Genomic DNA, 22,721 nt, shown 5'->3' with positions numbered 1-22,721 from the left:
TGCTGCAGTCAGGAGAGAGCTGCATGAGGCCCGGCCCAGAGGCCCTGCTGGCTCAGGGAGGAGGACACCAGCTGGTGCCACTTCTTCTAGGCACCTCTCCTCCTGCAGACATCTTAAGGGCAGGTGCTTGGCAGAAATGGTTCTGGAGTCAGCTGCCATGGGGTCTTTCACTTTGGGTGGCCATCGTGAGCAGCGACTCTGGCACAGGCTGAGCTCTCCTTGTGCGTCAAGGAGTCATGGCAGCCCTAGGTGAGTTGCACTGCAAGGGATCGGAATGAGCGGGTTGTTACTATTTCTGCACTAGGAAAGCTATTGAACTACAAGGACAGCAACATCGCCAGCCACTGTCCCTCATTTCCTGTGGTCCTAGGGAACATGAATGTCCTGAAGTAGGAGTCCCATGTTGGGTGTGTCTCCAGCAGATGCTTCAAGGTAAGTCTGTCTCTGGATGGGTGGGCCTTGGGGAATGATGAGGATCTGTGTTTGTCCAAGGAGTGCACAGAACTCGTGGCCATGGGTGGGCACCCTCTGTCTACTCTACGCATGGCTCACCAAGTGCAGGTCTCTCTTCTGAGCCATGATGATTGTCTTCTGGGCCATGATCATTGTCCACAGCCAGGGCTCTTCGGAGCTGCTCAGCTGTAGGAGCCTGAGGGAAGCTGGCCAGGTAGTACCTGCTTTTCAGTTCGTTGGTGTGGGTCAAAGGCCAGGGAGCCCTGAACACAGTACAGGTTAAAGCCTTGGGCTCTGAGCTCCCCAGACCAGGATCCTGCCTTGCACTTTCTAGGCACAGTTAGCCAGAGATTCGACCACCCTGTCCATCACCTTGCTCATGTGGAAGATACAGATGACACAGAACTTAATGAGTAGTTCTGTTTATGTAAGGATTACATGTGAAAAGCACAAAGTGCTTAGAAGTTCACCAGCACATAGTACAAGCTCAGTAAATTATTTGCTGAAGCCTCTCACTCTCCAGGGACAAGGGCTTTCCATTTTTACTGCACACTCAGAGGATGCGAGAAGCGCTGAGCAGCTGCACCTCCTGAGCCGCCCCTGCAATCTTGAACCTCAGGAGCAGCAGGGACTTGGCAATGCCCGGGCACAGCCAGGACGTTGCCGAGGCATTCTAAACTGTGACTGGGCACCACGGTGCCACTTTGGAACTCTTTTCAATATACTTATGACAGGGACAATGGGAGCAGGGCAAATTCTTGAAACAGAGGCAGAAAGAGAGGAGGCAAGACCTCAGGGTGCCCAGCTGTTGGAAGGAACCTATGTGACCATGTTTTCCTTGATCCGGGAGCAGGTGCAGTGAAGGGTGCAGACTAGGGTGAGGGAACCCCAAGTGCCCTGCAGCGACCTCGGCCTTCACGGAGCTTCTGCCAGGTTTCCTCACAGAGGCCCAAGGGGCTGTCCAGTCCACTCAAATCTCCTGGACAGAAGACGGCTGTCTGTTGCCAGGAGGGAAACCAGCAGTGAGAGCTCCGCCCTGAGTTGCTGGACAGTCCCAATAGGCCAATGGATTTCACCAAAAAGCCTGATTTATAAGCAGAACTGGAGAATTAAGCAATAAAGTAAGGTGGAATGACATCAGAAAGAGTGCACAGCAAAATCGTCATCTCCAGAAGCTTAAATTCTATGTTGCTCTAATCGTCTTGAATTGCACCGACTTTGAACCTACCAGGATGAATCCTGCAATTTCAGATCTTGATTCATGGGTTAGAAAAGGCAATACCCAATTCATGATTTAAAACCACCCCTTCATTACACCGTGATTACATCTCAATTTGTACCCAGTTGGCTTAGAGAAGACATGAAAATTATGCTAATAGAGTTGGAGGCGCCTGCCCAGGTTTCTGATCAGGACGAGGACTTACTTGTTCAGGATTTTGGCTCTCTTAGCACTTGAGAAATTCTCCAGTTGCAAGGACTCTTGGGTGAGGAAAGCAACAGCCAGGTGAAAGTAGTTGTTCCATAGCTGAAAACCAAAACCGGGATGTGTTAAGTTGTTGAACGGCCTAATGTGTGATCTCCCAAAAGCTCTGAAACATTTATCATTTGCTTGACACAGACTTCTGAAATGTTTTTGAAAACCACAGAACTGCCAGCCAGTCTCCACGATGTGTGGTTCAGGCTGAGCTGTGGCTTCCAGGTTGCAGTGTATGCCCTTAAACCCCAGCTCTGCAATTCACTGCGCAGCTAATCTGACCTCTCTGTGCCTCACTGTCCTGGTGAGTTGGGAATTCCAACAGTATCTCGTTTGGCTTATGGGAGGCACCATCAAAGGCATGAAGTGTACAGAGGTGCAGACAGGGGCAACGCTGCAGAGCCTGTAATGAACACTTGGCTCTTATGATCATCACATCTTGGTGCTCCTGGTGGAAGGAGAGCATGATAATTCTTGATTCAGTTTTTTCAGTGCTGGGGACGGAATGCAGGGCCTTAGGCATGCTAGGAAAGTGCTCCATCACTGACCCGTGCCCCAGCCCTTCTGATTTTTTTTTTTATTATGTCAAAAAACTTTATTCATACACTCAACAATTAAGGAAAACTTGTTAAAAGATCAAACACTTTATATTTTGAGGATTTATGGATGTGATTTAAAGACAGTATTTAGAAGAAATTCATCTACCACCAGGACTGTAATCAAATGAGTTTCAGAGTCATATTGAAGTAAGTATGGACTGTGGTTTTAGTTACCTGTCAGGGGCATGGACATTTAGGGGCACTCATAGGCTTGGAGAGTGTGGGCTCCATTTGCTGGACCCTGCCTGGGAAAGGGCACCTTCTATGGTAGCACATCTATGCTTCCGATTGCCACAGGGCCCAGGAGCCACAGCCTGTCCTGCCCCACAGCGGGCTGCAGACATGCCCAAAGCTGCAGGCCATACGTGACACTGGGCAGGTGCCCCGGCCCCACAGCCCATGCATCTTCACTGCCAGAAGGGCCCTGCTGCTCTGGCCTCTTCTTATAGCAGGGGGGCTCCCACCCACAAACAAGTGTGTGGATTTTAATGTGTTGGGGTTCAGGCTGAGAATCCAGGGGACCTGTGGCAGCAATATAAAGTACATTGTCACTGATGCTCTGGGAAGAAGGGCCCCTCCCAAGTTGTTCCTTTTCTTTTGTTTTCAAAATGACCCCTCCCACCTATGTCCTCCTTCCATAGCACTCCAAGGACCCTGGCCATCACCAGCTGCATGCTGAGAACCACAGTCAGCACCTCTGCCAGGACGGGCCCGCTGTGTGCATGGTCCCAGAATTCATGAAATGTCAGATCTTAGGCATTTAAAGACAATGCGCCAACACAGGGCGTTTCTTTTTAAATGACAGTGTCGCTAGCTCCTCACTCATTTTCTTCTAAGGACCAGGACTACTGTGGAGCCAGAAGCATTCATGGTATATCACCATGACTCCCCCAAACAAGAGTCAAGTTTGTCACATCTGCCAAGGTGCAGAGCTCCATGCTGAACCTAAAGAGCACATGGCTTTTAGTGTGTTGGGGTTCAGGCTGAGAATCCAGGGGCCAAACTCATGTAGCAATATAAAGTAAATTGTTGCTGATGTTCTGGGAAGAAGGACCCCTCCCAACAACCATGACTGTGACACACAGGAATCCACCAGCCTGCCATGTGCAAGGCCAGTCCAGATGGACTCCGAAAACCTCATAAAGGACACAAATACCATCCCACATATTCCAGTAGGGGTTAGGAAAACACATGTAGGGTGAAGTTCCCCAACCCAAGTTTATTTATAAGTTCAGCAGAATTCCCAGTTAAAATCCAAGCAATGTGTGTTTAAAATAGAAATCTAACTGGCTGATTTTGAACGTCATAGGGAAGAGGAAATGCACAAAAATAGCCAAGATAATTTTGCATTAGAAAATGAATAGGGAAGAACGGGCACCACTGGCGGGACCTAGAGAGGCAGGTACCCAGCAAGAGGAGCTGACAGGCATGCGTGTGCAGCCATGCTCTCCAGGGCCTTCAAGCCATCATGATATGTGGAGCAGAGTGACATCAGAGCCTCACCCCAAGCTAGCTGTCTCAAGCCCAGATGGAGCACCCCCGGAAAGCTAAGAAAGGGGGAAGGCACGGACAACTTTGAAGCCAGCCTCAGCAACGGCGAGGTGCTAAGCCACTCAGTGAGACCCTGTCTCTAAATAAAATACAAAATACGGCTGGGGATGTGGCCCAATGGCCGAGTGCCCCTGAGTTCAATCTCCGTACCCCCCACCAAAAGTAAAATAACAAGCAGGAAGGATTTGCCAAGCAAAACAAAACCAAATAGCTGTAAAACAAATGTCAAATTTGAACAGAGACAAATTAAGTATTCTTAAACATAAGCTTAAACCCATAACCAGGTTATATCAAGGACTCCAACATTGTATATATGTGTATGCATATAGATAGATGTATAGATCAATATACCCACATACATATCTATATAGAGATGTGTGTATCTACACACACACACACACACACACACACACACACACACAGCCCAACAGAAAAATAAGCAGAGGAGATGATTAGACAGTTCGCAGTTGAAATTCTGTAGCTGGACGGTATTCTCAAGCTAACTAGTCCTTGGGAAAATGCTGATAAAACAAAAATCAACAATATCAAAGAAGTTGGTGCTAGAGAAGATTCTGCTGCTGTCAAAGAAGACTGGGGAGATTGCAAAGGGCTACATACAGCATTTTGGGAGAGTGGCTCGTCTCTTCCATCGGGCTTAAACCTTCCTAGCCCACCTGGCCATTAACCCTATCTACGCCCATGCCTGCAGGGTGACACACAGGTCTCACAACTCGTGGCAGCAGGTCTAGGTTGGTGATAAACTGGAAGCAGCTTCTAGGTAGTCAGCATAGAAATGCTGGATGAGTGCCATACATTGTATTGCAGAATATGACTGGACTGCAGACACAAAATAGGAACTAATTCATGTTAAAAGCAACAGGCAACAGGTGGCGGGCTGCAGAAGCACATGAAGGGTCAGGGAGATCACGCGGCAATTAGTCACAGCTGCTATTCCAGAGCAGGGACGAGAGCTGTAAGGGGCAGGAGGAACTTCCCAGAAACCCCAGGCACTGCCCGTGCACGGCTGCCACAGAGGACATGTCTGTGTCTATGAGGTGAAAACAAGTATCAGCAGGAAGATGATAAAAAATTAAAAATTATAAAAAGTCACATTGTTACCTGGTATATTATGACTATAATAGTATACAAATCTGATAGATTAGAAATTTGAAATTAAAAAACTATAAAAGAAATAAAGTGCACGTGCCTCAGAACTTCACCTAAAACACTCTGTATTGCATTAGCTGTGCATTTTCTGGAGGCTGGATGTACGGGAGAGTTCACAGGTATCTAATTTCTATTATCTGATGACACATTTTTGGATTAGCTGCTCAGAGTATATACATTTTTTTTAGGGTCCTTCTCGGTGAGCAATCCTACCCAGAAAATAAAAATACCATTTGCATTCTTTTTTATTTACAGACTTTTGAAAAATATTTTAAGTAATAATGAGAAATAAAATCACCATTAACAAAAAACACATCCGGAGTGCAACGGGATTGAGAGCCACTGATCCCAGATGCACAGTAGGGCATTGTGCCACCCTGATGGTGCATACACCATACGCATGCCACACACACACACACACACACACACACACACACACACACAAGCACTGCACTAACGAGATCTTTCTGAAATTGGTGGACCAGGTGATGACAACCCTGGGGCTGGGGACATAGATGGCACAAAGCCAGGAGACAGTATCAGGGAAACACAGCTCTACAGCAAGCTGAGTGCGGATCCCTCTTCTGCGCCTCAGAACAGGCAGAGAGATCTTGGCAGCCACACACTGAGGCTCGGGCCTCCTGCATGGAGAGTTCCTCCCTGTCACTCTGATTCTCTCTGAAACAACTCCATCTCCTAACTTGCTAAATTGAGCAAACACCCCGGAGGCGTCATTTCGCTCCTCCAGCTGCAATAGTACATACTGTAAATTTCATTTCCACACCTCGGATAAAGACCAATTAAGTTCAAGGATTAGGAATATAAACCACGGAGCGCCCATCAGCCATTTGTTTTAACACGATTCCTCTGCAAAGGTCGCGTCTGCCTCTTCTCTTACCTGTAGCTCAAAGTTGGCTTGGTCCAGAAATTTCTTGTTCAGCATATCTGCATACTGATTAATCGCTCGCAGGAAGACTCTGAAAGATCAAGAGAAAATTACATAATTACACACTCAGGCTCTGGCACCTCTGTGGGCTTGGCATTTCAATTAGACACCGCCCCAGACTGTCTGGGATGTGAAGCCTCCAAGTCCTGTGCAAAGCTGGGAGGTTTGGCCAATGAAAAGCTCACAGAATTCTGTGCAGATGTTCTCCAAATTTAATCAAGGAAATTAGAACATGCAGAATGAAGGAAACACCAAAATAACAGCTCTGAAAGTAACATTTGAGAAGTATTACTAGAAAAAATCTAATTAAAAAAAAAGGTGCAAATAAAATCCCTTCTTGAAGTTGCAATGCCTTAATATTTTATTATTAAATGATCTTTGCTTAGCTGGCTTTTTAAAGCCATAAATTTGAAAGTGCTGTCAGCATACACACAAGCAGGCTAGGAATGGGTTTGGTGCAGCACCACTGTGTTGGGTGTACGCCTGGTTTCAGTATCGTCTGCCTCATGAGCCACAGGCTAATTTGGACCCTCTTTACATGTTAAAATGAAAAATTTTTAGTGGATAGAGAAGTGATTTGATAAGAATTTTCACGGGGATTTCAATTCCTTGAATCATTAATAATATACCATTTTAAGCACAGTCTTCAATTCCTTGGCGTTGTCTTTCCTATGGTGAGATTTGCAATTTGGGCTGTCCCCAATGACAGTAGAGTACTGTGTTTCCCCAGCTCACTCATTCAGTAGATTTGTTTTACAACCCTCAAAAGTGTTGACATAAAGCTTCGACCAGCTCCTTCTCTGCAAAGGGCCCTCTCCCCCTGCAAAGACGAGGCTGCAGGAGGAACAGGCATCAGGTCACAGATAATGAACTTAATTACACTGCTCCATTCAGACAGCAGGAAGCAGCCAGAGTGTAAGGCAGATCTAGGTTACTTACTACCACCTGCTGCTCTCGGACAGCAGTCTCTCTTTGCTCAGCTCTCTTGGAGAAGTGCCCTGCCCTTGCCATCCCAGAGGTGTTCAAAGCCAGTGTGCGTGGGAGGAGGGAGGAAGGGGTGCCACCCCACTTCGCCCAGTGCATACTGCCCCACGGTGTCTCTCCCACTCCTCCTGCCTGCAGCTCTGAGAAAGGGGGCAGGCAGACACCATTTCCTCAAGAAGCCTATCAGCTGGAGGGAGGGCCCACACAGGTGTGCCACAGGGACCCCCCAGTGCTGGAGCTTGCTCTCAGTCATGGAAGAAAGCTTCAGACAGACTGATCTGGGTTCTTCCCTGGGGATGTTAAAATACAGCCGGAATGGAGGACTGCGTGTCTTTAAGTAGCTGTTAATGGAGGGCTGTGGGGATCACTGCCTTGTCCATCACCCAGAGCCCAGCTGGGCAGCAGCACCCATCAGCTCCAGGGCTGCCAGATTTTGCAAATAGAGAATGCCCAGTTAAATTTGAAAAATAGCTCTTGTTGCTGAAATTTGTAATTGCCTTTAAAAAAAATAAACTGAAAATACTACATTTGGGCATTCTGACAAATTTGTGTAGAACCCAGGGAAAACATTACAGAAAACAGGACTTGCCTCATGTGCACAGGAGGCCTGGAAAGTCTGGTCGGTGCTTGGTCTTGGACTGGGGTCTGCCGCCCCATGTTCAGTCCTTAGAGCAGAGACATGAGGCTAAAGAGAAGACGGGCCATCCTACCCACCTGATGCTCAGCACTTGTATGCAGATGGCCACTGCGGATGCACACTGTATGGACCCTGGGAATTACAGACCATGCCCTGGGCAGCAGCTTCCCGAACCCCAGGGTAGGCTCCCAAGCTCAAAAGCACAGACCATAACATTTTTTCCCTTAATTTTTTCCTTCAGTTTTAGAACAGGGTCCCTATGAACTCAAAGAAGACACTGTCTCCAGCTCTCTATGACAATAATGACAAGTTTACTAGAACATGCGTTATTATTATACAGTAATTATTTTGCCTCAAGATAGCACCCAAATAGTTGCAATATGCTATTTCTAATTAAGCTTTGAAACAATTCCAGTTAGCTAAATAAAGATATTTCTTAAAATGTTTTTTTCTTTTTAGAAAAAACAAAACAAAACATGTCATGCTGAAATGATATAAATCCCGAACAAAAACTTTTTAATGAACCGTCAACTGTAAGAGAGCAATGCGGAGAGATAGATTCTAATATAAATTTTTTAAAAAGCAAGGAGAGAAAAAGTAATACAAAAGGTAAGTTCTATGAGGAAAACTAAAGGAGAGATGGCATGAAAACTGTAATCAGGGCAGTAAATAAAGATCAGAGGAAGCTCAGGCTCAGTGCATGAAGGGTGGTGTCACTTCTAGAACCATCCAGAACAAACACAAACAACATCTTCCATTTCACACTTGCTGGGATGAAAAACCTAGCCACGTTCTCCAGACCATTTGAAGATAAATCAATTAGCTAACTAGGCAAAAAGAAGCATAAACAGAGACTTTTAGGTAAGAATATCTATTATACAATGTAATTAATAAGTTACTTCTAATAAATGTCAAACTGGGGAGCATAAATAAGGAAATCCCATTAGAATCTTAGCATAACGATCGCCATCAGTAGCAGAGGAGCAGGAGGAGGATACAGGCGAGCCATGTACCTGGAGTGAGGGCAGGATACCTCTCCAGACAGAACCAAGGGCTGCGCTGGACTCCGCAAGGCAAGATGGTCACTGTTTTTCAGGAGGTCAGTTGGAGGGACGATGGGTACAGTGGGCTTGCCTCTGAGTCCCTGATGTAGCTCTATCTATGCCAGACACTGGGGGAGCTGGCCCAGGGTTAGGAAGTCCTCCAGACCAGGAATAAATGACAGCAATCTCAAAGTCAGTGGATACACCTACTAGTGCCTCTGAGGACCCCGTGTCTACTCAGCACCTGGCGCGTGGAATATGTTCACTAGGTAACTGTCCCAGGAATGCATGCAGGAATGAGTGTATGGATGGGTGAGCTGGTCAGACTCTGACCCAGCTGGGCAGCTCGGGGAGGCCAGAGTGTTCCGTAGCCTCTTGCTCTCCCAGAGTCCTTGAATTCCATGCAGGCCTTTGGTGGCCGGTGGCAGGGCTCCAATCCTTTCAGGCTCCTGTTACTCCCGTTCTCATTAGGCATCTGCATGGATGGCTGGGTGTTGTCCCCCTTTTCCTCTTCACTGCCTTCATTCCTTTCTCCTCTCTGGTGCTTGTTCCTTGACGGCAAGGACCTTGTCTTTTACATATCAGGGTCCCCCAGTGTGCCTACAAGAACCTCCTGCCATGGCACATATTCTAGAAGGCCCTGCTTGAAGGAGCCACTAGTTTATGATGTGCCAATAGACCTCTCTGAGCCCAGGTGTGCGCCCAGGACTTTCCCCCAAAAGAACAAAACAGAAACAATCAAAAACACCCTGAGCTTGCTCCAGTGAAGAGGTGGAGTCCTCCGCCCGGCAAGCTGAGCGTCTGTTCTCGCCACTCAACTCTGAAGTGGGGAAGCCGCAGGTCACAATGAGGCCAGGCTGGGCACCACCCAGGGAACGGGAGAGGTGCTTGCAGAGACCAGGGCACTGGAAAGGCAAGAGCTGCTTCCACTCTTCCAGAAAAGTCAGGGACTTCAGGGGAAGAGATCAATCACTGAATAAGGAATGTCTCATTCCGAGCCAGGAGAATTAGGAAACTTCTAAGAAACAAAGCCGACGGTATGAAAATTTTAATGTTGTCAAGGACACTGTCCCAAATGATTAAAAACAGGGTAAGCCTGCATTTAATAGAGTTCTTTTCAATCATTTTTAATCTAAGGAAGGATTTATATATAATCAAAAATTGTAGAAGATAAAATCAAACCTACAGATAAATAATGCAGAGAGAATCAAGGGCAAATTATGTCATCCTAAGAAGGTCCAAAATGCCATAAGGCAAGAAGCCTGCAAGTCTTATTTTTATTCTATTATTCTATTTTTCTTTCTTTTTTTTTTCTTTGGGTGGTGCTGGGGATAAGCCCAGGGCCTCTAGTGCACTAGGGAAGAACTCACCACTGAGCCCCAATCCAGTTGATTTTATTCGTCCCTGTTCTCGGTAACTCCTGTGTCCAGGGAGTCAGAAGCAACATGCTTATCCTAGCATTACCCTCTTTCAACAATTTGGGACCAGTGGTAAATGGAGGCAGTTCATTCCCAGGACCAGATAATTCAACAAACAAATGAACAAACCAACCCAGGAAGTTTTCCCGTCTTCCTTCTCTTTCACCATGGACATTTAACCCTGGGGAGCTCCACTTGAAACAACACACAGTTAAATCCTGACACGTCACACGTGAGTTTAAGTGTAGTCGGCACACATACCCATGTGTACAACTGAAGTCTCCATCCCGTTCTACCTGCCGGCCAAAGGCTTCAGGTTCACAGAGACGCTGGGCCATGCGACCTTCAGTAAGTTGCTCAGCAGCAGGAACATGTGATCCTCATGTGAGGTGTGACGGATGTGTCCATCATCTTGACTTAACTGACACACAGTTCTGCATACACCAGACAGGGTGCCCCTAATGTATACCATCAGTATCTGTCACCTTAAAATAAATGTTACAATAAATAAAGAAGTGTCTCGAGTTCTTGAGATTCTCATATGTTCCACTAGAGAGAAAGCCACACAGCTGTGGCACCTCTAAGCTCCCAGAACTTTGAATCCATAGGCTTGGTTTTGTTCTTAACTTGGAGACAGAGGTGAGAAAGAGATATGACCACATCATACAAATCTCAGAACACTATGATCTCCAACGACACTTCACAAAATTTTAAGTCCCATTTGGTATGAGGGAAAGACATGTCTGATGACTTCTGCACTCTGCTGTCTTGGGGGTTCGGGCGGGGTGTGGACTGGGAAGGCTGCACCTGCAGGAGACACTGGGCACATGTTAAGCCTCTTGGGTTGTGATGTTTCTAGGGGGCGTCCAGCCAGCCTGGCTTCTCAGTCCACATGACACCCTGTCTTGCACAGAAAGGGCCAGGGGCTGCCTATGGCCCTGGCAGGAGACCATCTCAAAGGCTGCCTGATGGGAGGCGAGATGTGGAGCACCATCAGCAGCACAGTCCTAAATAATTACGTGTTAATTGAGAAGAGGGGAACTTAGCAAGTGGAAAGTAATCAGAAACCAATTTGACTATTACAAGCTCCTGGCACCATCACAGGCACTAAAATGACTATTATGACAGAGCCTCAGGCATTTCTAGAATCTCTGTTACCCAGTGTTTGCTGCCAATGAAACTCAAGATGAGGTGCCTCATTACTAAAGAGGAAAAAATATGGAGAAAGACATTGGATTTCCACTGGAACACAAAGCTCCATTTCTCAAATTGTGATGCTGTGAGGTTTTGTTTATTCCTTCCCTAAACTTACTTTAAGTTATATAATTAGATTATACAGTTCAATATGAGGGCATTTAAATACTTCTGGCACTAAAACAACTCCCTTTGGGGGAAAAATGCATCCTTTAACAAAAATGTTTTGCCCAAAATGGGCGGAGAAAAGGAAACAAATTAGAAGTGACAGATTTCATCCCTGCAGGACAGTAAGTCAAGTAATAGTAGCTGGAAATTTGTCTTAAAATGATTTCCGCATAATTCAGGAATGCTGGGAATCGCAGGCAACTTGAGGTCAAGAGATAAAAAAGACGCAGAGATCATCACTCACTCAAAGGGAAGGAGGGAGAAGGATGCTGTATTTTGGCTGATGGGTCCTCTTGCACAGCCCACGCTTGGCAGGGTGGCTCTGTCATCAAGGCAGTGACTAGAGAGTCAGCAGCTGCCATCGTGGGACCTCAGCTGGGAAACCGAAGCCACACGCACAGAGGTGACTTGGGAGAAAGACTTCTGGCATGGGGCGGCGGGGCGGGGGCAGGGGGGCGGTGTAATGAACACACAGAAGCTGGGCCCTGGGGAACGGCCTTGTGTTCTCAGGGCTTGGGAAAGAGTGGGAAGGCCAGTGTCACCAGAACTTTCTGGGAATCAGGCTAAAAGGGGCGGCTGGGGCTGGTTTATTGAGTGACCAGCAATGTGGGTCACAGTCTGCATGCATTTGTGGGTGGGCAGAGGGGGTGGGGTGGCCTGGGGACTCCAAAGCAGAGGTTGCTTATGGTCAGAAAGCCCCAAAGCCAAAAGACTAAATTGCTACTTTGCTCTCTGCACTAGCGAGAGTTCTTTTCGTCCAAGACTTCTCAATTTCTTTTTCAAATCAATAAAGGCTTAAACATCCATCAAGCTCTTAACTAAACCCCAGACTGCCTTGAGCATTTCTGCCCACTAGCCCTGGAGGAAGCAGACTGGGCTGTGAGGTGGACAGGACCACAGAGACTCCACGGGAGACCTGCTCTGCACTCTGTCTGGGCCCCCATAGCAGGGTCCCCAACCCAGGGGCAGAGGTCACAGGCCCTGGTCTGCTCATCTGGCTCCTGCTCTGAAGAGCCGCCCACATTCTGTCCCCGTCCTCACTGAAAAGCACGTGTGGTCAAGAAATCCTCGGGGCCAACGGCAGCAATTCCAGGAGTGGCCAGGCCCCACCACTGGGCCCCGTTTGCTCTCTCAGGTGACCCCCTGGCCCGTGCAACCGGATGGTTCCAGGTGCATTGGCAGCTCCTATGACAGGTGCTGTGGCCTCGTTCACATGAACCATGTTTCGTGCTCACAGGACCTCGGTAGGGATCATGTGATGTTGTACAAACCAGGAAACTGAGGCTGAGACGTTCCTGGTCCTGGAAGGGCAGGGCAGGCCTGGCCCAGGCCACAACCCACACCATCACGCTGCCCTCCCTAGGATCTTCAGCCTGTGCGGTCAGCACGATCCAAGTCAATCCTGCGATCATGTTGCTTTTCCTTTCCACTCAGGGTACTTGCCAGCATGGACCAAGTAGAGAGCAGGATAAGAGATGCTCACCAGGCTTCGGTAGCCACCAAGTTCCGCCCAAGACTGTCGCCCAGGGGCGGTGCCCTGCTCCTCCCATATCACCACCACTACTTCAATACTTCATTTTTTACAGCAGCTTTGGGTCCCAGCACCACTGAGCAGAGAGCACAGGGCTGGCGTACTCATTGAGACACACCAGGTGCACGGCCTCCCTCACTATCAACATCACCAGCAGAGGGTTACGTGTGTGACAACCAGTGGACCGGCCCTGACACCATAGTTTACCTTAGGGTTTTCTGGTCTCAGGCATCCTACAGGTTGGACAATGGAGAACAACATGCATCCCCCATTATAGTATCATATCAGTGCCCTAAAATATCCTGTGTCCCCCTGATCACCCACCCTCCCCTGGCAACTGCCAATCATTTTGTTGTCTCCTGGTTCTGTGTTGTCCACAACAACATCTCCTAGGAATCACACGGGTCAAGGCTCTCTGGTGGAAATGTGTTTCCAACACTGGCTACAATGGCCCTTCCCATCCTGCAAAGCAGGGCTTGGTCAAAGACTGTTTTTTTGTGAATGAACAGGCAGCTATAACATCAAGGGCACCAGGTAGGCTTTTTAGTGGCATCAGCACAGTCACCGCCACCACCCTCAGGAGCCTGCATCTGATCAAAGTAAGGCCCACACACCCTCCCCGGCCCCAACCCTGCAACCACCATTCTGTCTTCTAAGAGAATCCGACAACTCAGGGTGCCGAATCTGAGTGGAATCATAACAGCATTCATCCTTTCATGAGTAGCTTATTTCACTTAGCAAAATGTCATCAATTTCATTCGTGTTGGTGCTTGTGTTGGAATTTCCTCCCTTGACACCACGTTCACGCGAACGTCTCTTCGAGCCTCTGGATTCAGCTCTTTGGGGCGTACGCCAGGAACTGGACTGACAGATCACACAGCAGTTCTGTTTTTAGGGAACTGCCACACTGTTCTCCATGGCAGATTCAGCATTTGACACCCCCACCAACGTCTCCATGCTCTCGATCCTCGTAGGCCCTGTTCCCCTCTATGTCTGAGCAGCATCCATCCCGAGGTGTGTGAGACCATGCAGAGTCTCATCAGGACACAGTGACGGCCACACCCACTCACGTGGGGGTGTCCATGGCTTCCCACTCTAGCAACAGCAGTGTTGAGCCTGTGGGCACTTTAAGGAATGTTTTGCCAACCCCTGAAAAGCTGTGATTCAATTACAATCTGCCCTCTTCCATCTTTTTTTTTTTCTTTTTTTTTTTTTTTTGGTGGGGGTGGGTGGGTTGATGGTTTTAAAAAAATAAAACTTATTGATCAAAAAAAGCTTTAAAAAGCCACTTCCAAAATTTAGGGGTGATAATGGCCCACTTGGAGCCCTGAAATGGAGGTGCTGAGTGTTGGGATGAACCTACTCCGAGAGCAAGGGAGGCGGGTCCCCTGTCTTGCAGCACCAGGCTCCACCGTGCCTTAGCGGATCTCATTTCAGCACCATGTTTCAAAACCCATGTTCTGCAAATATTTTCTCCAAAAGAACCTACAGATTGGGAGCACGACTTTGCAGACTAGACCTTTGCCAATTTGGGCCTAACATCCTTTGAAGCAAAAAACCAAACCAAACCAATCCAAAGCCTGATTAAAAGATGGGCAAAGGGGCTGGGCTGTGGCTCAGTGGTAGAGGGCTCGCCAGGCATGCATGGGGCACTGGGTTTGATCCTCAACACCACATGAAAATAAATAGAGGTATGTGTCCAGCTACAACTAAAAAAATATTTTTAAAAAATGATGGGCAAAAGACCTGAACAGAAACTTCTCAAAAGAAGACACAGAAGCAGCCAACAGGCAAACACACTAATTGCCAATAAGGGGCGCATCAAAACATCAGTGAGAAATTGCCTCACTCTAGTCAGAATGTCCACGGTGGACAAGAGGAAGGGCACGGCTCCCCAGGGAACCCTCTTCACTGTTGGTGGAAATGTAAATTTCCTCAAAAAATTAAGAATAGAAGTACTGTGTGACACAGCAACCCCATCCCTGGGTCTATAGCCAAAGGAAAAGAAATCAATGTCAGAATGGTATCTGCTGTCCTATGTTTTCTGCAGCAGCAGTCACAATAGCCCAGGCACAGAATTAACCTGGATGTCCGTCGATGATGGATACAGGTGTGGCAGACACACACAATGGAATTCTAGTCAGCCATGGAAAGGGACCAAATCTTGCCATCTCTACCACAGATGACCCTGGAGGACATCAGGGCAAGTGAAAATAAGTCAGACCCAGAAAGAAAAATACCAGTTGGTCTTGCTCATGAGTAATCTAGACAAGTTGGACGGGTGGAAGTAGGGGAGAATGGGGGCTCCCAGAGGCTGCAGGAGTCACAAGGGAGGAAGACGGAGACGCGGGTCCTGGGACACCATTATAGCTCACCAGGAGGAGCACCCTGCGGGCGAGCTATTGTACACAAGTGACAATGGCAAATGGGAGATTGCACTATAGAGACGTAAAGGACAGTAGGGCTAAATGCCCTCACCCCAAAAATGGTCCCTGTGTGAAGCCATGCATCTGTTAATTAGCACAGGTGCAGATACCTCACAACATCCTGCCCTCTACCCCCTCCTCTGCCTCCCCCAACCCTGCCCTGTTCACCTGTGTCAACTCCACAAGTTGTTGAGGCGTTGATGGATTTCCAGGCACCCTGGATAACAGGACAAAAGTCTCCAAGACAAACTCGCCAGCAAGGTCCCAGCACCCAGGGAAGGAGAAGTCTTACTGCTGGAGGGGGCAGGAGGGTCCTGGCCCACCCAAGACCACACCACCCTCACCCAGCGCCTGCCGGCCCAAGACCCTCCTTCCCCACAGCTCCCCTGTTGTTCCCGGGTGGGTGTCTCAAGGACCACCTGGAGGACCTGCCTGCCAGGAATAATAGTGGGCGCCATCTGTTTTCCAAGTTCCAGACTCATGGGAACGGGGGCAAGAGTCAGAGAGGGGGTTACGGTTCTCTGTTCAGGGCGATGAAACGATTTGGAAATAAAGAGTGGGGATGCTGGCACGACATTGTGGGTGTCATCAATGCCGCTGAACTGTACACTTGTAAACTGTTAGAAGGGCACATTTTATGGCATATATATTTTATCATAATAAAAAAGAAAAGCACGAGAAGCAAAGGACACAGGGCAGCTTCCGGGGGCTGCGGCAGTTGGAGCCGTGGTCTCTGTCCGTATCTGCACCATCAGTGCGGCTCAGCTCCATTGAAACAGATAAACCTGGGAATAAACGTCTGACCTTTGCTCCCCAAAGCACCAGGCTGTTCAGATGTGTTTTAGGGAGAAGCAAGGCATCACTAAATGAGCACCAAGGCACAAACAGACACCAGCCGTGACAGTAGCCACACGCCCAGAGCCCCCTGGCTGAGAATGCTGCTTCTCCCATAACTCTGCACAGGCCAGAGGCCAGCCATGTGGCACACGCCCTGACACCCTCTGCATCCCCTGAGGACACACTGTGCTAGTCTGACCCCCACAGCACCCAGTGTGCATCCTGTTATAAACAAGAATAGCTGAGACAGTCCTGCAGCCAGTCTGACCCTGAGTGAACCCTGGAGCTTCAGACAGTGACTCCCAAAGGAGACCGGGGACAGAGGAGTGTGTTCCTTTCCAGTCATGTCACACTCAGCAGGTGCCAGCCCCGCCTGGAGTCCATGCTGGTGCGCTCTCCGGGCCTGCTAAGGGCTCCTCAACCATTGAGCAAGCTAATGGAATTTGCTGGAGGCTCGTCTGCCACAGGCTAACAGCTGGGACAAGATCCTCTGCCCACGGGGCCTCGGGCCTGAGAGTGTCTGGGAGCAGCCACATTCTCCGTAGTTTCTCATCCTCCTGGTATTAAGTAACTGCCTCCCACGACTCATTTAGTTCCTCTCTCCCCAGGCCTGTGGGCCTCTGTGGGAGAGGACCCGGAGAAAGTAAGAAAAAGGCGCAGAAGGAACAGGAGACCCACACCCACATGTGCAGAGGGATGTGCTTTCAAGACAGGCTGTGCAGCCCTGGTCCAGTTCATCAACAGCTCTGAACTGTTGTCTTCACAGGGGATCGAATGGGGCAGTGTTTGTAAAGACCTGGCAGCACCAGCAGTTCAACAGCTGGCAGCTACTGTTGGAAAATACGGACGATGCCCAGGAGGATCTCAGGGCCAGCAGGCTTTCAAGGACGGCGAGTATGAGACGATGGGCAGATGACAGCAAAGTTCCCTTGTTTCCCGGGAGATGTGGCTGGTGGGCGCTTGTGCACTGATTTGGCCACAGGTGATTCTACTTGGCCCATCTCTGCCCTGTGAGGCCCAGGGTGGAAGGCACCGGAAGCCAACTGCTCCTGCCACAGGGGCCCCTGTGAGTCAGCCTCTGCCTCACACCTCTTCTCCCTGACCTTGAGAATACTTTCCCTTTCCTTCTGTCCCTTGATCCAGTGAGGACGCAGCTCACAGCTAAGCTGGCGGCCCCTCTGCAGGAGCAGGAAGAGCTGGGCCTGTGGCCACCTGTGGGTCCCTGCCTCCTCTGCTCGACACCTCGCTCTGGAGTCATGGAGCCAGATGCAGATGCAGGGTGGTGGCCCACATCACAGGGCACGGCCCAGCAGCAAGAGGAAGGCTGGGCCACGGGAGAGGTGCAAGGGCCCCTCAGGCAGCCCTCCATCAGCCAGGGGCTCGCACAGGCTCTCGATCAGCCTCCCCAGTTTACAGGTAGGAGAAGGAGGACCATGAGGTCCCCACCCAGGGTACCCAGCTAGCATGTGGCAGGAAGAAATCAGCCAGCGCCAGGCCCTCCTCAGCACCACAGCTCAGTGTCCCACATGTGAGGAGGAGGGCGCCACGGCCAGCACTGCCCCTCGGGTGCAGCCCAGCTTCCCAGCTGCCTCTGTATCACCAGTACCCCTGGGGGTAAGGGGCTTCCAGAAGGTACACCGCAGAGCCACAGTTTAACTGCCTGCCTCTGCCCAGCACAAGAACCAGAGGCATCTGGCGAGGGACAGCCCAGGCCTTAGAAGGGGATGGAAGGAGAGCTTGGGTGAGACAGTACAAGGGCAGTCATTAAGGGCACCCTGCAGAGAGGCCACGGGAAGACGAGGCTCCAGCTGCGCCAGTGCTTATGTCCCCAAAATTCATGTGGAAGCCCTGCCCCCAAGGTGATGGCTTTAGGAGGGGCCTCAGGAGGTCGTGAGGTCATGAGGGCAGCCCTCAGGAGGAGGGCAGTATCCTGAGAAATCTCCCATGCCCTCCCACCAGGTAAGGACTCAGCAAGGTATCACCTACCAAGGGAGAAGCAGCCCCACCCAAACGCCAAGTTGGCCGCACCTCGATCTGGTACTTTCTGTCGTTTCTCAGCTCCCCAGTCTACGGGATGCTGTTGTTCCCTGTCCAGGTGGACAGGCCTGCTGTCCCCCACACCAGGCGAGTCAGCCACAGGCTGGCCCTGACTGCAGCTCTTCCCATCCAGCCAGGCTGGGGTCCAGTGGGTGCCCAGTGCTGGGTTGGCACGAGCAGGCACAGGTCTCCAAGGAAGGCGGGCATACATACCGGAGGCTCTGTCTCCTGACAGGGTACAAAGGTGGGAAGCAGGAAAGAAGATGGACTTGGATAGGACTCTACCTGAGGGAGCTACTGTGAAAATCAGTGGTCTGTTAGGACCCTTGGGCCCTAAAGTGGGGTGACCGGGTCACACAGGCAGCACCCAGGACTGGGGACACGGTCTGCACCAGGCGCAAGGCTTAACAGCTGATGTTGTTCCCCACCGTTCTCCACACCCCCGCCCAGGCAGTCGGCCGGACACCCTAAATGGGGACAGAGGGCCAAAGGAAAGCAAAGGCTTGCAAAGGGCCAGGCTTGAAGGGACAATATGGCCCGTTCTCTGTCCTCCAGGCTGTCGAGTCACGTAACTGAAGTGCTAAGCAGCCTCAGAAGCTTAGAGTCACAGGGAATTGCCTTGAGAATTCCAGAAAACTGCTGCTTAGGACAAAATCCACGCCTGTCCAACCATGGCAGAGGGGGACAGTAGTCCTGCTGTGTGCCAGTCCACTCTGAGGGCCACAGACAGATACCAGGGAATCCCAGGCCCTACCTGGCCCTCAAGGGGGGCCAAGGGCAGGGAAAGGCAAGCAGACCTGGCTCAGCTCAGAAGAACAGAGTCCTGGTGTTGTTATTTTTCAAGTAGGAAATTCAGAAGGGACCCAGTAATCTTCCTGGGTGTGCTGGAATCCTATGCTGCTATGACAGATTTCCATAAGACGCATTTATCTCCTTACAGTTCTACAGGTCAGACATCCAAAACAGGCTTCCCCAGGCTGCCTGAATTGTGCTCCTCTTGGGAGAGGAACTACTAGAGGCTTCCCACAGTCATCAGTAACCTTAACACCCCTGACCATGCAGCATGACGGCTCGCGGACCTGGGAATTGGGACATGGACCTCTCTGGGCATCTTCCTCTTCTGGCCCTACTGCCGGGAGAAAATCCTCTGGCACCCATAACACCTGCAGGAGCCCACAGCACCAAGAGGCGCCTCTCTCCCACCGAGGTTACACTGCTCATTATTTCCTCTGGGTCACAACCTGGCTCCAGGGTGGCAGAGTCCACATGCAAACCATTCTGTACCTGCTGTGCCATGCTTTGCACATGGTAGTTGCCAGTCCATATCAGAGTGATTGAGTATGGATTATTCTTGACCACACCAAGTTAACAAACGGACCCTGCCCTTCCATACTGAAGGCTCAGCCATGGTCAGCAAACTTTTCTGTGAGGGGCCAGACAGTAACTGAAGAGGCTTTGCAGGAACCTGGCTTCTGTTATAACTACTCTACTACAGGTGTTGGTGGGCCACAGTCGCCAGGTGGGTGGCTGGACTTGGCCCCTGAGCTGCTGTTTGCCATCTTACCCCTGGGTGTGCCAATTGTGGGTGTGCTGATCTCCCTTGGCCTCTCCCTTTCCACACTCAATCTTTTAGGAGATTGGGCACCCCACATGTGCCAAGAACTGTGCTGCCCAAGAAGGAGTGATGGGCTGAGTTCTGGGCAGGTGTGAGAGCAAGGAGATTCAGAGAGGGAGACACCTTCTGCCTTGTGCAGGATGGGTGGGAGCCACGTGCAGCCAACGAGCGTGGTCAGTATCCAGCTGGAAGGATCTGGGCATCAGCGAGGCCTGAGGTCGGGTGAAAGGTAAAATGTGGGACAGACATTTGAAACTTGATCTGAGTCCGTTCACAAATAAATCCTTGGGAAAGGATGCAAGATCACCACAGAGGGATTCCAGGCTTCTTCTTCTTCTGGCAGGGGGAAAAGGAACCAGTAAGAGATATGGTGGGGGTAGATATATTAGGACAGGGGCGGAGGGAGAAGGGAGAAGAGGAACCAGGCACATGTGGGGTCAGAGAAGTTCAGGGACAAGAGCATTTTGAAAAGAGGTCATCAGCCATGACCAGGGCTGGTGAGGATGCAGACATGGTCTGGGTTGTTGACAAGATGTCGCTGTTGACTCCAGCAGAGCAGATGTTGGAAGGGTGACAAGGGAGGTGGGGTTGGGACACAGACAGGACATGGACAGTGACCTGGACTCCAGGTGATCTGGCTGAAAAGAGGACAAACTGGGGTGCTGACGGGGGTGGTGTGGGGCCAAAGGTGCATTTGAAAGATGAGCTTGTCTAAGTGTTGGAGAAACTGGGGGCGAAGGGGCAGTCGACTAGGGAAGGGCCCTGAGGTGGTGGAGAGAGAGATACTCAGAGCCCTGTGGAGCCCAGATGGGGTTCTCACAGGCTGGCCTGGGGCTGACCTGCTTCAGTGCTTGATAAATATTTTGAGAACAAATGCATGTCCAAATGATCCATGTCCCGGCCAGGTTTTAAACTTAGGATTGTGACCTTCCACCTGCTGCTCTTGTCGCGGTCACTCCTCGTCCTGGCCCACCTGGGCCCACTGCTCCCGCGGGTGTCTGTTTACCAGCCCCCACCCACTTCCCCGGAGCTGACCTCATTCCCGGTTCCCCACTCGGGTCCACGCTGCCCGATGTGATGCTATCCAACCTGACATGTTTGCAGCCACGTGGCTGCGTGTGAGGAGCCCTGGGCGTCGGGGCCTACTTACGCAACTGCTCTTGGGCGGAGGCAGCCCAACGTGTGGCTGGTCTGTCTTCCCAGCCGCCTCTGGAAAGGCTGGAAATAGATTTTAAACCAGCTCCACATCTGCCTCTGCCCTCCTGCCAGGTTCTCGCGCCCCTCCCCCACTGCCTGCTGTCATGGGCTGTCCATCCTCAAGGGGGGACGGGCACGCCAAGGGCCAGTGTCTGCAAAGCCAGGCCCCAGCACCTCCTGCTCCTTAGACGGGGTGGGGGGGAGAGAGGGAACGGAGTCAGCGGAAAGGACCCCACAGGCAGTTCCACGGCCTGTAAAACACGAGGAAGATGCGCTCCCACTCACAGGTTGTTTTGAGAATGACAAGCGGACAGGGGTCAGCACCGAGGGGTCCACGGAGCTGGGAGGGAGGAAGCACCTCTAAGGACTGAGGAAACGGAAGGAACGGAGCCAAGACCTGGTCTGTCTGCTGTGAGACCCTTCGAGGGAATCCAGGAAGGAAGGCTCCCTGTGCTCAGGAGAGCAGGACAGAGGGTCCAAAGCCACTTGTCACCTGAGCGGGACTTTGGGAAGCAGTCATCGTGTGGCCCATCAGGATGAAAGCCAGGACCTCCCTGTTCTGACTAGTTCGATAGAGAGCTCCAGTTTCCCCCCAAACACGGCCACGGCAATGGTACGCACCGACTTTGCCATTAGCGGGAGGCCATTGGGAGACCGTGGGCTCCTGCTTGCCCGCCTTCCTAATGCTCAGCGACTTACTACCAATAAACACCCACCGAAGAGCTCGGGGAAGCTCTCGCCAGCCGAACGCGCCCAAGTTAAGCTTCTTAATTGAAAATATAATCTGTATTGCGGAGATTAAAATATATTGGATTCATTGTAGCTCTATTCTTCCCCATTGTCCCACATACATTTTCTTTATACTACACAATCAAATTAGTTCCCCAGCTACGGAAATTATTTCAACACAATAAATCAATTTTAGAGTGAAGCTATGACTGAATGTCCTATTTAAGGGAAAAGCAAATCGGGGATGGAAACAGCTTTCTTTCTGATGGGATCAGTGTTTGCCCCACATGCCTGGGGCCGTCTCGTGGGTTTATCTTTTTAACTGTGTGCTTTTTTTCTTCCCTTCATTGTCCTTGAGGACGCTTTAGTTTGGGGATGTAGGAAGAATCAGGTGAGTGCTTCCTGCTGTCAAAGGGCCAGAGCCAGCCTCCCAGGGAGACCTGGGTAACACTGGCCGCCTGGCCCAGGCCCTGCTCCAAGGACGACTGTCCTGCCCTCCCCAGGAGCTCTCCCTCACCTCCCTGCCAAGGGAGCCAAAGCTTCCAGGCTGCTGCCCGTGTCGGGCTTTGTGTATTTATTTGCATGACCCTTACTTTTCACTAACTGTATAAGACTTCGTTTTACAGGCTGGACCAGTGTCTTAGCCCTCGCCCAAGCAGAAGGCGAACTCCAGGGAGGCAGAAGCTGGGTCCATCTTATTTAGCATTCATATGTC

General features: G+C 50.3%; 1 protein-coding gene across 2 annotated transcripts in view; it reads right to left on the bottom strand.

The window, feature by feature from the left end:
* Nucleotides 1–22,721, bottom strand: part of Dock1 (dedicator of cytokinesis 1) — a 447,303-nt gene that overhangs the window by 84,448 nt on the left and 340,134 nt on the right. For both annotated transcript variants that reach the window (XM_077105459.1, XM_077105460.1), the window contains exons 30-31: nucleotides 6,143–6,221; nucleotides 1,878–1,978 (exon numbers count right to left, since the gene is read on the bottom strand). In XM_077105459.1, coding sequence (XP_076961574.1) covers nucleotides 1,878–1,978; nucleotides 6,143–6,221 — 180 coding nt within the window. The remainder of the gene's footprint in view (nucleotides 1–1,877; nucleotides 1,979–6,142; nucleotides 6,222–22,721) is intronic.

This window comes from Callospermophilus lateralis, chromosome 15 (assembly GCF_048772815.1).
Source record: "Callospermophilus lateralis isolate mCalLat2 chromosome 15, mCalLat2.hap1, whole genome shotgun sequence".
NCBI lineage: Eukaryota > Metazoa > Chordata > Mammalia > Rodentia > Sciuridae > Callospermophilus > Callospermophilus lateralis.
This window is presented reverse-complemented; position numbering and strand designations above follow the sequence as displayed.